Genomic DNA, 16649 nt, shown 5'->3' with positions numbered 1-16649 from the left:
GTTTCTTAATCAGTTCATAAAACTATCTTACAGTATTTCAAGACACACTGCTTTACTTCAATGCAGTAGCAAATTAAAGCAATGTTTACATTAATTGGAAATCCTTTTTCTAACATTTCTTAATTTTTCTCAAGCTTCATATGTTTTAACGCCAGGGCATATGGGGTCAAGGCTTCCGAGGACTTCATACATTACTCTGTCAGTCAGACCATTGCTGTTTGATTTTAATGTCTAAATTTGCCTTTAAGCTTCCTTTCCTAAGTTGTTGTTTCGTCTGCCCTCTTCCTCACACGACTTTGTTTAGCAGGTTTTTGCATCACTTGCAGTAAAGAGCTGTTAACCTATGTGATTATTTCTCACAGGTGTCCACCAGCACTCACACTCTCCTCTTGTGCTCTCTCTCCACAGCTCTCCTGTCCTCGTGGTGCGAGGAGCTCGGACGCCTCCTCCTCCTCCGTCACCAGAAGAACAGGCAGAACGAGCCTCCAGGAAAAGTGCCCATGCAGCCCCCCATGAGCTCCATGAAGCCCGGCCTCTCACACGGGTCAGTGTTTGCACTGCTGCGCTTTTTGGCTTGTGTGTGATGTGTGTTGGTGCATGTTTGTGTGTTAGTGTGTGTGAACAGACCGACTGGGCCCTCGGGGGAAAGCCCTTCCTCTGCATGAAGCCCAGTGTTCCTTATGGATCACTGGCCAGACAAACTGTCAGACTAACTGCTTGCAGACCAGTCAACAGGAAAAAGAAGCACCTCACAACCATGTAATTAATGATTAGAGCACAATGTTAGATTTTCAGTACAAAGAGCGTGCTTTTATTTTGAAATCTGAGCAATATGACCTTCTTCTTTGGCTATCTTTGGGCAAATAAGAATGATTGTACTTTAATACAAATAAACGTCTATGTCACTTATGTAGACAAAATCTAGGAGCAGAGACTTAATTTAATAAAAATTTTAATATGGAAATATTCAGTGTTAGGTAGTTATCATTCACAATGATAATTAAGTGATGTAAATATTTACTGTATTTTATCATGCTTTTTTGTTTTGCTCACATATATTTTTCATGTCCCATGCAGAGATGGGTCCTTTCCCTACGACTCTGTTCCCTGGCAACAGAACACCAATCAGCCCCCAGGTTCGTTGTCTGTGGTGACAACGGTCTGGGGCGTCACCAACACATCACAGAGCCAGGTGAGATCCCGTACCTGTCAGAGCTGAGGTTTAGTATTAGATCTGGATTGTAATGGATTCATGTCATCAAGTTTAATCATCCTAATTTTACTTCTGTTTACCTGTTCGTGTGTCTTTGTCAAGCAGGGGTTGGGGAATCCCATGGCCAACAACAACAATCCCATGAATCCCGGGGGCAACCCAATGGGCTCGGGTATGACTGGTAACAATCCAGGGATGAACTCCCCCCAGTTCTCTGGTCCTCAGCAGCAGTTCCCCAATAAAGGCAACTCCAACCAGGCGTACATGCAGCAGGGCATGTACGGCCGACCCAACTACCCCGGAGGAGGAGGCTTCGGCGGGAAGTAAGTGGATAGGGAATTATCTTTAAAACAATTTAAAGTTGCCTCCAAAAGAGAAATTCTTCCCCATGATGGTCTGAGGTGGATCCTTATGTTGTTTCTCTGTTTTTCATAGTTACCCTGGAGGACCCAATGCTGGACCTGGAGGAATGGGCATCCCTCCACACTCACGTCCTCCTTCAGACTTCGCCCAGCCCGCTGCTGCAGCTGCCGCGGCTGCAGTTGCTGCTGCTGCCGCCACGGCAACTGCCACTGCCACAGCAACGGTAGCTGCCCTGCAGGAAACCCAGAACAAGGACATGAACCAATACGGGCCGGTGAGTCAACACAAACAACTAGTCAAATCTGTGTTAACATCCTTGTTCATACAGGAAGTAGCTGTATTTTTATTCATATTAGATAGCTATTCAGAGTCAGCTTTGTGTCCAATGACTTGGCCTTTTAGCATTATCCCTTTAAAACAAGGCTGACTTAATGATAAGTGTGAATGATTAGCTGAACGGCAAAATACCAAATGAAGCTTTAGCATTTGCTAACAGTTAGATACAGTTTTTTTAAGGTTTGAACTTAGTCACTTTTATTTCTGGTAGACTCTTTACAAGAAAGCTACATTCATCACATTGAATCTAACTCAGAGGTCTGTATTGTAACAAATTTTGTCTTCCAGATGAGTTCCTCTTTCCAGATGGGACCAAACCAGGCGTACAACAGCCAGTTCATGAACCAGCCAGGACCCCGTGGCCCTCCATCACTTCCTGGAAACATGGGCACAGGCATGAATGCATCCAATATGAGCGGGCCCCCCATGGGAATGAACCAGCCCAGAGGGCAAGGCATGGGACCGTTTGCAGCCCACGGGCAGAGGATGCCCCAGCAAGCCTATGCAGGACCCAGGCCTCAGGGCATGGGAATGCAGGGCATGAAGAGGCCGTACCCAGGAGAGGTGAGTGGCTATGACTTCAACACTTCTAACTTTTAATTTTATCTTTCTTGCTGTATGGTAAATGTATCTTATCCACAGCCAAACTATGGTGGGCAGCAGTATGGACCAAACAACCAGTTTCCTAACCAGCAAGGGCAGTACCCCACACCCAACGCCTCCAGGCCACTGCCATCCCCCAACTACCCAGGCCAGAGGATGCCGGGTCAGCAGCTGCAGGGCCAATACCCGCCACCTAGTGGTGCCATGGGACAGTTCTATAAGGTGCAGTACTAATCAGGGTATTAATAAAGTTTGTGGGTGGTTACAGGATGGTGTCAGCTGCTTATGGTTTACTTTTAGACGAAAACTCGAATTTGTGTTCTCCAATTACAGCAAGAGCCATCCTTTAATGGCCAAACAAATAACTTCTCTGGGAGTGGATATCAGTACAGCCAGGGGAATATGAATGGGGTAAGTCCATTTCTGTTCCGACTCATTATTGCACCCTTTATTGGCTTTTTCTAGTCCCATCAACATTGTATTAACTTATCAATTATTTTCAATTCAGCCACCCAGACCAGTGGGAAACTACCCTCACTCCCCAGTGCCAGGCAACCCCACCCCTCCAATGACCCCAGGAAGTAACATCCCTCCATACCTGTCGCCAAACCAGGATGTGAAGCCACCCTTCCCTCCTGACATCAAACCAAATATCACTGCCCTCCCTCCACCGCCAGGTCAGTAACTGGAGAAAAAAAAAAACTCTTTCAAGGATGATTCTATAAAATGTTGTGATGATCTGACCATGCCTGTTTTTCAACTGTGTAGCTAACCACAACGAGGAGCTGCGCCTGACGTTCCCAGTGCGAGATGGTGTGGTCTTAGAGCCATTCAGGCTAGAGCATAACCTGGCTGTCAGCAACCACGTCTTCCATTTACGGCCCTCGGTGCACCAGACACTCATGTGGCGGTAAGACCTCATTTTCATCTTTGTTTTTGCAGAAACCTAATCACTGGTTATTACTCAAATTAACATCCGAACACCATATTGAGCTTTCTTGTAAAGACTTTTGTGCTTGTAGGAACAATAATAATTCTCTAGTGATCTCAAGAGGAGGATTAAAAGGGAAAGGAGGCTTAATGGAGAGAGAGGTACCAAGAGAACCTAGACTGGTGTTAAATTGGTTATAGGTCTAAAATTTGGTGAAAATACAAACATGAGTGCATGTTAAAAAAATGTTTAATCCCCATTTAAGTAAATAGGTCTGGGGCTTTGAGCTCATAATGGGTGTTTTGGGACTCATTAAAATAATCATGTACATTTAAGCCTTATCCAGTACAAATAGCAGAGATTACAAGTGGGAAGTCAGTGATGGGTTATACGTTTTGCTGCATTTAGCAATAAAGAAAGCTTTAAAAAACAACAGTGCAAGTGAACTGTCGCATGAAAACAGAATTGTAACATTTCCATCACTTGTTACGCAGATGACGAGGGGCGTTGTAGTGTGGGGAAAAGTGGGACTGACTACCTAGGGCCGAATTGGGGAGGGGGTCCCTTAATGGGCCTGAAAAAAAATGTGTTTTCTACTATGCTTTTCTTTTGTTTTGTTATAACTGCAATAAGATAACTAAGATTTCCTTTCTGGAAAAAAGGGGAGTCTCGGCTCCATGAGATGTGCGTCTCATGCCTTAAGTGAGGAATTGTCATATTTTCATAGCATTAAGTGTGGCTGAATCGTTGTTATTCAACAAGTCACTCGGCTTCAAATAATCCTGTTTACAGAGGTGGACAGTCTGAAGGTCAATATTGTGCAGTTACATTTAGAGAAATTGTAAAATAAATAATATTGATATGTAGCTTACATTTGAGTCAGTTAACCAGGATAGTTTTAAGCATATATTTTTGTTTAATTCAAATAAACCAGTATTATAGCAGCAATGTTATATTTCGTAGGGTTGGCTGTGGTGATGGGGCCCACTGAGATATCTTTTCATGGGGGTCAGAATTCCTGGTGACGCCCCCTGTAGATGACACCCAATTATACCTCAGATCAAAGCCCATTTGACCCTTCTGTTCTGACAGGCTGCATGAAATTAAGATCTAGCTTAAGAGAATTTTCTCAATGTCTTAACTGTTCTTTCTGGTCATTCGATTTATAGACGACAGGGAAATTAAGCTTCAAATAAGAAACCTATAGCCAGACACCGAGGGGATTTCTTCAATTCCTCTTAACCTTTGCCTTGCAGATTGAAAAGGTTGTGCAGTTGTACTGTCTGAAAAAAAAACAAATGAACCACTACTATTCCCTGCTTAGTTAGAGAAGGTCACTCGTGCTCTCATTCTTATGATTTTGATTATTGTTATACCCTTTAGGCCCCTCTAGAGGGAAAAGTCACTGTCACTTCAGGTTTATTAAGAGTGTTGGGATGAAGATCTTTTGGGCGCCAAACAGTAAAATCACATCATGCTATATTTTGCTGGTCTGTTGGTTTCAAAACTGACTAGAAGGTTTCAGAGACTATGTATTAAAGCCTCAAATGTGTAGAATGACTAGTCTAAAGAGTCAGTACTCTTATAATCATGGATATTAAAACAGGGTTTGGGCAGATGTAAGGTCATTTACAACCAAATGCATGGACAGATACAACTTTCTAAAGACCTGTTACATTCAGCAACAGCGTTTCTTTTTTTTTGGAAAATATATTTATTGCTTTTATAAACATAGCAAATACAGATTTAACAAAAAAAGAGGAAAACTACAAATAAAAGCTAAAAAACAAAAACGTGAAAAAACAAAGACACATATTCGCAGCAGGATGGTGCAGTTATGAGAAAGAATACTAATCTTTACCACTAAGGAAGTTTAGCAGAGGGTCCCAAATCTCATTGGACACACTCCCCGTGTCTTTATTGTGGAATCTCAGTCTCTCAAGATGCAGAGTGTTCGCCATTTTTCCCAGCCACAGATCAAAGGTGGGCAGAGTCCATCTTCCACACTCTTAGTATTAGTTTTTTTGCTTCCACCATTCCAAATTAAAAAGCTTTCTTTTCATACTTATCAGCAAAAGATAAGGAGCTTGCAGCTCCAAGGATGGCGACCAGTGGGTCAGGTTTCCAACATTTTCCAAAAGCCTCAGACAAACAATAAAAGATGTTTTTCCAATACATTGATAGTTTACTACATGACCAGAATGAGTGAGTTAAATTACCCATTGAGGATTGGCATCTATTACAGAGAGGAGAAACACCAGGGAAAAAACTGTGAAGTATTTCCTTAGAGTAATAGCAACAGCGTTTCTTAATTTCAAGTTCTTCTCTGCTTGTCTGTGCAGATCGGACCTGGAGCTGCAGTTCAAGTGCTACCACCATGAAGACCGACAGATGAACACCAACTGGCCGGCATCGGTCCAAGTCAGCGTAAATGCCACGCCGCTCACAATCGAGCGGGGCGACAATAAGACCTCCCACAAACCCCTGCACTTGAAACACGTCTGCCAGCCTGGAAGAAACACGATCCAGATCACAGTCACTGCCTGCTGCTGTGTACGTTCAAGCATCTCAAGAACAAATACAAAAGAGGTTTAGACAAATCCATATACAAAAAAATAAACGTCAGTTTTGAAAATTTTAACCTAGAGATGATTCTGAATGCTTATGCTAGGATAAAAAAATGAAACAGTTTAATCTTTAGGTTTGTGTTTCTCTAGATGCACATACCGGCTCAGTCAAAAAACTACTGTTACTACTACTATGTATTTTACAGTGTAATGACAGAGATGTTTCCTCCTTCAGTCGCACTTGTTCGTGCTGCAGCTGGTCCACAGGCCCTCAGTCCGCTCTGTGCTCCAAGGCTTACTGAAAAAGAGGCTTCTCCCGGCAGAGCACTGCATCACCAAAGGTACACAAAAGATAAACAGCGATGACAAACAACACCCTTATTTGTTTATTGTTCCAAATCTTCACTTACACACTATTTATCTCCTTTTCTGTATCGAAGTTAAGAGGAACTTCAGCAGCGTAGCAGCATCGTCGGGCAATGCACCGCTCAACGGAGAGGACGGTGTGGAACAGACGGCCATTAAGGTTTCCCTCAAATGTCCGATCACCTTCCGGCGAATACAGCTTCCAGCAAGAGGACATGACTGCAAACACGTTCAGGTAAGCACTGCAGGCCACTAACAGAGAAAACAGAAAAACATTTTTTGACTTACTTCACTTGATGACGAATGATATATTTTTTCCTCCACTCTTACAGTGTTTTGATTTGGAATCTTATTTACAACTGAACTGTGAGCGGGGGACATGGCGATGTCCTGTATGCAAGTGAGTATATCAAGTTTCAATACTTCACAGTGTGAACTCTGCCTCTAGTTTTGACTGTAATCTATGTAATCAGACTTCTAATCTCTGTCTCTTTTCTCTCCTCAGTAAAACAGCGTTATTAGAAGGACTCGAAGTGGACCAGTACATGTGGGGAATCTTAAACGCCATTCAAAAGTATGTTACTTCAAGTAACAAATCTTTTTTTTTTTTTTATTATTGTGCCATAGAACATTGTCATTACAATTACACAATATTCAAAACACAAGTACATAACAAGCATACGAAATTCTTCTGAGCTCTCTAAATACAAACTTATATGTACATTTTAGCCTCTATGTACTTGATTTTCTCTTTTTGAGGCAAAACAAAAACTATAAACATCCAGAGAGAAAGTGCCAAAAATAAAGTAAATCAAGCAGTATCCACACTAGGCCTAATTAACTTTTGAATAATACCAATAAAGTATTACGACTCAAAGAATTAAAGTGAGTTACAAGAATAAAAGTAAAATAGATTGAAAATAAAATTGAAATAAAACACATGAATATTCCTACAATGCACAAATCGACAGGTCTCAGAGGTTTGACATATTTCACCCATTTTGCCCAGTGTGATCGGAACACCTCTAGCCTTAAATTTAAAGAGAAAGTTACCTTTTCCATTCTGTAAATCTCTATTGTCACATCTATCCAGTTATTTACTGTACTGTAGGTCCAGCCTGCATCATCCATCTTCGGGTGAGAGCCTTTTTACCTGCTGTCAGCAAAATAGCTATCAAGTGTTTATCGACACCTTTAACTTCAGGGGAGATATCATTTAAATACATGGTATTAAAATCAAAAGGTATTATGGTGTCAAAAATGCTCTGTATAGTTTTATGTATTTCTTTCTAGTAATACCGAATGTTTTGGCATTCCCAGAAAATGTGGAAGTGGTTTGCAGCTAGGCACCCACATTTCCTCCAGCACTCGGCGCCACCATTATCATACTGTGCCTTCAAATAAGGAGTAATGTAAAAACGGGCCACATTTTTCCAGCAATATTCCTTCCATGCATGGGATTTTGTGCTTATCCATTGAAAGGAGCATATATCTAGCCATTCTTTGTCTGTTATTGCTAGTTTGCTTTCCTTCTCCCAACGTTCTTTTATGTACTTTGTAGAGTGAGGTTTCAGATTGTTGAGGTTTTTATATATTTGAGATATTACACCTCTTTTAACATTTGATATTGTTTCTTAACTGTCATGCTCGTATTTTCTGGTATTTTGTACCCTAATGATTTGATCTCATCTGTATCCACCAGCTCGGAGTTTGAGGAGGTTACCATCGACCCTACATGTAGTTGGCGGCCGGTAGCTATTAAATCTGAAATCCACATAAAGGAGGATCCAGACGGACCGCTGGCCAAGAGGTTCAAGACGATGAGTCCCAGCCAGATGATCATGCCCAACGTAATGGAGATGATAGCTCAGCTTGGCCCCGGACCGTCACCGTACCCGTTACTACAATCTCAGCAAGGGGGCAACAACAACGAATACGGCAGCCAAGGTAGGACACCTTAGACCAAGAGAGTTGAACAAAAGAGCAGCTTCGGATAAATGTAAGAAATATATTCACCTTTTTTTTATTCCATGTGCTAGGTAACAGTTACCAGGGGCACGGGAGCTTTGACTTCCCTCATGGGACACCTGGTGGTACATCGATGAATGACTTCATGCACGGCCCACAGCTGTCCCACCCACCTGACATGCCCAACAGCCTCATGTCGCAAGACAAGCCCCTTTCCCACAACATGCCAGACTCAGTGAGTCATCCTGTCTCTTGGGTTGTGAATGCTGAATTTTAGCCTTTTACATTTTGAATGTTGTTTAGCTTTACTTTTCTTGTCTTTCTGTTACCCTTTTTTAAGCTAACCAGATATAGACTCCAGATTAATTGTTACAGTATTGTCATGAAAATAGAGTCAACCTTCTAATCTTGGTTGCAGCATAAAAAAATAAAAGGAAAAATCAAGTGGCTTATTTTCTAAAATGTTTGAATATTCCTCTAAAACTAGTCAAGTCAAGTCAAGTCAACTTTATTTATATAGCACATTTAAGTGCTGTACAAGCTTAAAAAACACAATCAATAAAAACAAATAGTAATTATAAAGAACAGATATTAAAAACACAATAGATAACAAGAAAAAAGCCACAATAAATAAAAACAAAATTAAAATGTAGGATGTCTCGCTCAGTAGTAGTAAAAGCCAGTGCGAAGAGGTGCGTTTTAAGTAGAGATTTAAAATTCTCAAGTGTCTGAGCATGTCTTATCAGGAGGCAGACTGTTCCACAGTGTGGGAGCAGCCACCGCAAAGGCACGGTCACCTCAAGTTTTGAGCCTCGTTCTCAGAACATCTAAAAACCACCTGGTGCGTTGACCTGTGTGCTCTGGCCGGAGCATGTAGGTGCAAACACTCACACAGATAAGGTGGTCCCAGCCCATGTAAGCTTTTAAAAACCAACAACAAAGTCTGGATCCTGAAACTGACAGGAAGCAAGTGAAGAGAAGCCAGTACAGGTGTTATGTGATCTTGTGGTCTCTTCCCAGTCAGCAGGCGTGCAGCAGCATTTGTACCTGCTGTAGGCGATGAAGAGACGACTGATCAATACCAACAAACAAAGAATTACAATAGTTCAGCCGAGATGTGATAAACATATTGATAACCGTCTCAAACTCATGAGAAGGAAGATAAGCCTTTACCTTGCCAAGAAGTCTAAGTTGGAACTAAGATAAGTTTGTCAAGTTAAGCCAAGGCTATGACCTTCTGTCACTAAATAAGGAATAGGAAGATGACAGTATGATTGCAATGAGTTGTTTTGAAAGTTTTTGTGTTGAAAGTTTCTTACAGAAAAGACATTGGGTCAAAAGAACTTTTAAAAATGTGTCTGAATATTTCCCCCTTCAGATACCTCACTCAGTTGGCAATGACCAGTCGCACGGTTCATTGCAGCAGAGCTTACACGCATCTCCACACCCTGGGAGCCAATCAGGGCAGCAGCTACACCACAGCGGGCCTCCTCTACCATCACGACTAGTTCCACCCTCTCAGCAACAGCAACAACAACAACAGCAACAACAGCAACAACAGCAACAACAGCAACAGCAGCAGCAACAACAGCAGCCCGGTCCTAACAACCATCCTCACAGTGACCTGGCCTTCAACCCCTCCAGCAGTTTGGACAGCCAAGCAGGGTCGGACATGCCTGAGCCATCTTTAGACGTGAGTAACCAAGAACAAGCTGACATATTTGAGTGTAGTGTTGATTGATAGAGCTTACAGCCCGGTCAACATTATACTGTAACTTGAGCTTCCTATCGTGAGGATAATGCTAGAGGAAAATTGGTGCCATGCATATAAAGTCGACTGTTGTTATCAGGTCCTACTTTATTCAGGAGCAGCTTAGACAATGGTAGTCAAATTCTGAAGGGACATCAGGTTATATTTCTAATGAAAACAACACATTTGATAACTGCTAATCTACTATAGGATGACTTTGGGCAGCAGTTAATGTTGTAACCACTGCAGTAACACTTCAACAGTTGCCTATAGGGTTGCAAAATTCTGGGAATTTTCAAAGTTGGAAACTTTCCATGGGAATTAACAGGAATTTATGGGAATAAACAGGAATAAGGCAGGAATTTACTAACTGAATTAAAGGTTGGCTCTTAAGAGAAGATAAGATAAGATAAGATATACTTTATTGGTCCCCCATTGGGGGAAATTATTTTGTTACAGCAGCTTGCAACACGGGACAGGGGAATACAACAATGTACTAACATAGTTAAAAATATAATAACAATGAATATAGCAATGATAAAGGTAAAAAAGAATAGAATAAAATAAAATAAAATATGGCAACTCTTAATAGGGAATTTAAATAAAGTTGGGGAAATATATTTTAGCATAATCCTGACTAAAACAACCAGATTTCATGCAAGTACAGTTTAATATGCTATTCCTCAATCACATGCACATAGCTCACTGCTTACTGCAGGGCTATTGAGACCTCGCCCCCTACATGCACTTTTCATTTAACATGTTGAATGGGACTTTGATGGGATTGCATTGTTGTTCATTTTTGAATGGGTTGGGTCGGGGGAATGAGTAATATTTACCTCAACATTCATGCTTTTGTTCTTCAATGAAAGAATGACTGTTCAATGAAATATTTAACACTTGATAAAGTTCTACTTACAAATAAATCTGTTTTAAATGTATTATTTTGGATTGATGTCTGCTTATAACAAAAACAATATTTATGCTGGGATATGATACCTTTCCATTAAATTATTCTCAATTCCCATGAATTCCCATTTATTTTCATTAATTCCCATAATTTCCAATTTGGAATAATTTCAAAATTCCCCAGCTTAACTTTCCAGAAAATTTACCGGAAATGTTCCGCCCCTTTGCAACCCTAGTTGCCTATTCCTGTTGGGGTCAGATTCCTGATCATATGTGTGGTTTACTGGCTTGGGTTCCTCTGGAGCACTCGCCCTTTATGTTTTGGTGTTTTTCCACCTCTGTGTCGGCACCAGTCTGTACCCTCCCTCCCTAAGACAGCATTCAAGCAGCCAATCTGTGTCTTATTATGACAAGTAGTGAAATTATAATAATTTTTATGACTCCCTATGTTTGTTTGACTCAACCTGGAGCTGTATGTAATAATAACAGAATTTGACCTTCCCACCCTGAGCGTGTTGTCAGAGTAAAAATGGCTGCCATACATATGAATATGGTGAGTGTCAACTCTGACTCATATTTCTTTCTTTCTTTCTCACAGCTTCTTCCAGAGCTTGCTAACCCAGACGAGCTGTTATCTTACCTAGACCCACCGGACCTCCCCAGCAATAGCAACGACGACCTTCTATCGCTCTTCGAAAACAACTGAGGCAGTTCAGACACATAAACTTTTTCTGACCGCCTGCAGTTCCAGTACTTGATAAACACAAAGATGCACTCCCTTTCTCTTCTTCCTCTTGTACAGTTTTCATTGGCCAGCGCAGATTGACTGAAAGAGGTTCAAACTCAGACACGACGGAATCCTTCGTGGCGATACTTTTGAACTGTGCAGCTATACTCAGTTGACTTTTTTACACACAGGTGTATGTGTGCACATTAGGAACGTGTTGTAGCATTTTTTTTATCCATGTTTTTTTTTCTCTTTGAAAAAAAAAGGAATTTCAATGTGTAAAAAAAACAAAAAAAAACCCAGAAAAATAACTGAAAACTTCTGCGCTATGTGGCCAGTGTGCGTTTTGTCCATGTTGTTATTCCAATCTGTGAGGCCACAGCTTCCTGGTGTTACAGCTCCATTCCCTGACTGGTCTGGTTAGTCGCACTGTTGTTTGTCCACCACACATCATTTTAAAGCACAAGAGATTATGGCAATGCAAAAAACCACAACTGTCTTTACTTCAAAATAAAAGAGGAATTTAAAATACATTTCTGTCCTTGATAAAATGTTTTTAAACACATTTTGGCAACATTTTAAAACATTTTTGGAAAAGATTGGCTTCCACTTTTTCCACAACTTGATACAAAATATTTTTGTCAAAAAGAGATGTCTCTCAAGAGTTAACCACCAGAATAGGGAACATTTTGGCCCCATTTAAAGAAGACACGTTTTTATTGCATACCTGCACTTCTAAATACTGTATTGTAATATCCCTAGTTCACAGAGGTGGGATTTTAATAAAATTCAAAGGTACAAAACAAAAGATTGGAGTTCCTGAAACTACCCTGCTGTGTTTACTGCTTCCTGCTACGACTCCTTACAATGAAGTCTGCATTTTTGCAATGTTGCATCTCTCTTCCTGTAAATGGTGTGCTGTTTTAAGTAGTCTACAAAGTGCATGTGTGCCAAGCCCTTGTCTAGTGCTGTTCCAAGATGTTAAAAAAAGATTGTGTGGTTTTTTTATCAGTTGCTGTTTCCATGGCTCTTTTGTTTGTACGTTTTTGATTTATGAGTATGATTTATTTAACACTAACAGTGAAGGGATAATGCTGATATCAGTGATACATTTCTCATGTATCTGCTGTATATACTGTGTTATGTTTGTGTTTTTAGTTTTAGTTTTGTTGCTGCATAATTAAAATATCCATAATTCTTTTAGGAAACTGCTCAACATCACCAAAGTGGGAGGGAGGAGAATGGAGATGTTTGTGTTTTCTTAAATGAGTATGTGTGTGTGCGTGTGTGTGTGTGTGTGTGTGTGTGTGTGTGTGTGTGTGTGTGTGTGACTGTGTGCATGTGCGTGTGTGTTGGGAAGTAACCCAGATGTCAAAGATAAAGGAGGAGGACAAATACAGTTTATCCATCACTGCTGTTCAGAGAGAAGTGGTTTTTAGAGCAGTATTGGTGCAGACTTTTTTTTTTTTTTTTGCGACGTTTGTTTTCAGTTTTTTGAGAAGAGTGCTGTTCAGTATGCAAATGTATTATTTTTTATGAAATGCTATTGTACTGTAAATATCATTGTGAATATTTTTGTATCATCTTGATAATGTTTGTCTTTTGATCATGAGTCGTCCGACCTCCCCCGCCACGTTACCCTCCCAGAAACTCCCACCTAACCACTGACTTTGTTTGTAACCAGCTGGGAAACCAGTCCAAACGTCTCATAAGCTATTTCCTGCAAGTTGTCAAGCTTACTCGTCACTTTTCCTCCCAGTGCACTCTGTCTCACACCTGCTGTTTCCAGACAGGTGTCACATTTTTATACCCCCCTCCCCTCCTCAACCCACTTTCTGTATCAGCTCGAGGTGATTGTGTAGCAACATTTTCTCAGTTTTCAAGCAATACTTTCTTTCATGCTAGGATGTATCTGATTTAAAATGATCAATGTTGTCCGATTATGTTAACATTTTATCAGTGACGGTTTTTAAAAAGATGTATCAGCTGGCTTTCAGTGTAATAAGTGAGCTATGTGAATATCATAATTGTTGCAAAATGTCAATACACAGTGGTATTTTAAAGATATATCACAACCATATTTTAAAGAAATCCATTATATTGTTTATATTTTTGTTATAGAAGATGTTGCTTTTTTAAAAGCATGAGACCATATACATTTTTACCCCCTTTTGGTTTTTTTTGGTAAATTATTTTGTACTGGTTTTTCTTATTAATCTGTAAGGCTAGAAATCCAATTTCTTTCCACTGTAGCATTGCGTGATTTAACCGCCCAGCTTTTCTGTAAACATTATTTTTAACATTGCATTAAGTAATATTATTTGTTCCAGTTCAGCTCACTGACATGTTGTTTCATATTTATGTCACAAAGAGACATCAAATCAAAAAAATCAATACACTGCCACATTTCATATTTTCATTTTTTAATGGAAAGATTGTAATCAATCCTGTGTTAGTCATCGCCATTTCATATTTTGGCATAACAAGGCAGCACCCCAAATCTGTAATTGCACAATCACAATAAAAGGGTCATTTCTGTGGGGAAGATGTTTTCAGAAAAGGAGACAAAATAGAAATTAAAAAAACAGATGAAGGGCACGTTCATCATTCTTGCCTGGGAAAGAAGTTGAGGGTGAGGCTAGATCAAAGGTCACAAGGATGCCTGTATATATGTAAATGAAAATAGAAACATGTGAACAGAAATGTATTCATTTTCCCTGGGAATGTGCATTGTTTCTTCAGAATAATAAAAAGCTTGCAACCCCTCAACTGGAAGTGACTGAATATGGAAAACTTGTTAGTTAACGTCTGTGGGTATCACTCCACATTTTGTTCCCCCACCTCTGTAATATACTTTCACCTCTTTTGTTAAGGGGAACTGGGACAGCTATGTTTTACATGTAATATTTAGCTTAAGTGTTCTAGTCTGTCACCTGCATACTCTGAGGTGCTAATGCTGAAAAAAAGAAGAAAAAAAAGAGGTTACAAAGAAAACCATTTAGAGGGAGGGGATATAAAGAGGCGGGGGAGGATGGGTCCAGAAGATTGTAACCGAATCCATAGTTTGTACAATTTTTGATATCATGAACAGTTGGAAAAATGATACAATCTAAGGTGATTCATGCAATGTGGCCATTGTCTCTATTGTGTACATTGTATGTACAATCATTTCATAATCTAAACTGGTCAGAAAATAAAGGAACTAATTGTGATTTTTAGTCTTGCAGAACTGTATGTAGTTAGATGATGTGACAACCTAATATTTATCTAATAAATATGTATTCAGATGATACCTGTATGTCGCTGTCATCTTGTTTTTTTCTGCACATGCATCATGATATGAAGTTACACAGGATGTTTATCCAAGCAGGTGTAAAGTGTACTTCTGATAGTCACTGCAAGGTCAGCTTTACATTTCTATGTATGAAAAAGTATTGAGTTAACAATAATTACACAACACCAGGGGCGGAGCTAGACTCTCAGCGCAAAGGGGGCGGAGCATCCTCAAGGGGCCCGTCTGATAGTCAAATTCACAACTGGAAAACAGCTGATGTAAAAGAATTCTGAGAAAAAGTCAGAATTCTGACTTTAATCTCAGAATTCAGTTTTTTTTCTCTGACTAATAATAAAATATATTGGACCTTAATTTTTTTTTCAGTGGATTAAAGTTAGAATTGCAAGAAAAAAAGTCAGAACAGACTAATAATACAGTTTTTCTCAGTCGCTTTGGTACATTTCTCGAATAATCCTCGACATTTGCAAAACAGTAAGTGCATTTCTCAAAACAATTCGTACAAATAGCAAAACACCATGGATTACCTGCAAAAGCCAGTATCTTTCTCAAAATCCTTAGTTCATCTCTCAAAAGTAAATATCTGTGTCAATAAACATGTCAGTGCCATCAGAGTGACAAGTCCTTGTGTCATTGTGTACGGATAAGACAGTCACATTGCTTAGTCATGTTGTCAATAGAACAGTGTACTCTGGAGGGACGTCCTTGTAAGTTACACCTTAGTGTATTGGGGCTCTTATCTCATCAGGAACGCACATATGTCCTCTGCCTCTTCCTCTGTTTCGCCTCCCAACTCCTCCACCACGCAGCCTCACTCCTCTTCCTCTTCTTCTTCTTCTTCTCTCTGACTGTTGACCCAGTCCAATTCCTTGCCCTTCCATTGTCAGACATTGTACCATTGTGTTGTGCTCGGGCTATATATATACTTGACGGTTGATGGTTCATGAGATACACCTTTAAGCTATGTCAGAAAACTGGTCGATCATTGGTTGATCTAATGCTTCACACATTTCCCTTCGTTAGAGAGAGTCAATATTCACCTGGGAGCAATTTACCAATTCAGGACAGATTTAGAAAAAAAGTCTAATGGAAATGTACAGAAATACAACTGACATATTCTGACAACATGTTCAACCATTTTGCATGTGAAGACTTATGTGATGAACTAATGCCTAAATGTTGTGGAGGGTGAGACTATTCAACAGAGACCCATTATAATACATTTTGATCAACTTGACATAAGCAACTGATAATGTAGGAAACAGCAGAGAATTGTACATAATCATTTGCATGGATGTATCAAAGCATTTGCAACTTGTTCAAAGAAATGAGAAACAGTTTTTTTGATGTGCACAAGTGATGCAATGGTGTGAAGATTGAACAAGTAGTTTTGAGATTTTCAATTCTGATTTGAGAAATGTACCAAAGCGACTGAGAAAAACTGTAAAATATATTGGATCATAATTTTTTTTCTTTTTCCCAGTTGATTAATTTCAGAGTTCTGAGAAAAAAGTCAGAATTCTGATTAAAAAATGTCATAATTCTGGGATTACAGTCAGAATTCTGACTTTTTTTCACAGACTAATAATAAAATATATTGGACCTTATCTTTTTTTTTTCCAGT

General features: G+C 39.8%; 1 protein-coding gene and 1 long non-coding RNA gene across 7 annotated transcripts in view; one reads left to right on the top strand and one right to left on the bottom strand.

Moving 5' to 3' along the window:
- Window positions 1–15031, top strand: part of LOC117830512 (zinc finger MIZ domain-containing protein 1-like) — a 245299-nt gene extending 230268 nt beyond the window's left edge. For all 6 annotated transcript variants that reach the window (XM_034708659.1, XM_034708657.1, XM_034708658.1 and 3 more), the window contains 18 exons: window positions 409–544; window positions 1078–1192; window positions 1319–1536; window positions 1649–1850; window positions 2201–2476; window positions 2555–2737; window positions 2849–2926; window positions 3024–3192; window positions 3284–3425; window positions 5789–5999; window positions 6249–6354; window positions 6454–6614; window positions 6712–6779; window positions 6885–6953; window positions 8082–8326; window positions 8419–8582; window positions 9726–10040; window positions 11605–15031. In XM_034708659.1, coding sequence (XP_034564550.1) covers window positions 409–544; window positions 1078–1192; window positions 1319–1536; window positions 1649–1850; window positions 2201–2476; window positions 2555–2737; window positions 2849–2926; window positions 3024–3192; window positions 3284–3425; window positions 5789–5999; window positions 6249–6354; window positions 6454–6614; window positions 6712–6779; window positions 6885–6953; window positions 8082–8326; window positions 8419–8582; window positions 9726–10040; window positions 11605–11712 — 2966 coding nt within the window. In that variant the 3' untranslated portion in view covers window positions 11713–15031. The remainder of the gene's footprint in view (window positions 1–408; window positions 545–1077; window positions 1193–1318; window positions 1537–1648; window positions 1851–2200; window positions 2477–2554; window positions 2738–2848; window positions 2927–3023; window positions 3193–3283; window positions 3426–5788; window positions 6000–6248; window positions 6355–6453; window positions 6615–6711; window positions 6780–6884; window positions 6954–8081; window positions 8327–8418; window positions 8583–9725; window positions 10041–11604) is intronic.
- LOC117830514 lies at window positions 979–1729 on the bottom strand. Its single transcript, XR_004634793.1, has 3 exons — window positions 1653–1729; window positions 1294–1524; window positions 979–1206 (listed from the first exon to the last, which is right to left on the bottom strand). It is a non-coding gene; the product is annotated as an uncharacterized LOC117830514 (long non-coding RNA).
- Window positions 15032–16649: the final 1618 nt, after the last annotated feature.

The sequence above is a fragment of the Notolabrus celidotus genome, chromosome 18 (assembly GCF_009762535.1).
Source record: "Notolabrus celidotus isolate fNotCel1 chromosome 18, fNotCel1.pri, whole genome shotgun sequence".
NCBI classification, from domain to species: domain Eukaryota; kingdom Metazoa; phylum Chordata; class Actinopteri; order Labriformes; family Labridae; genus Notolabrus; species Notolabrus celidotus.
This window is presented reverse-complemented; position numbering and strand designations above follow the sequence as displayed.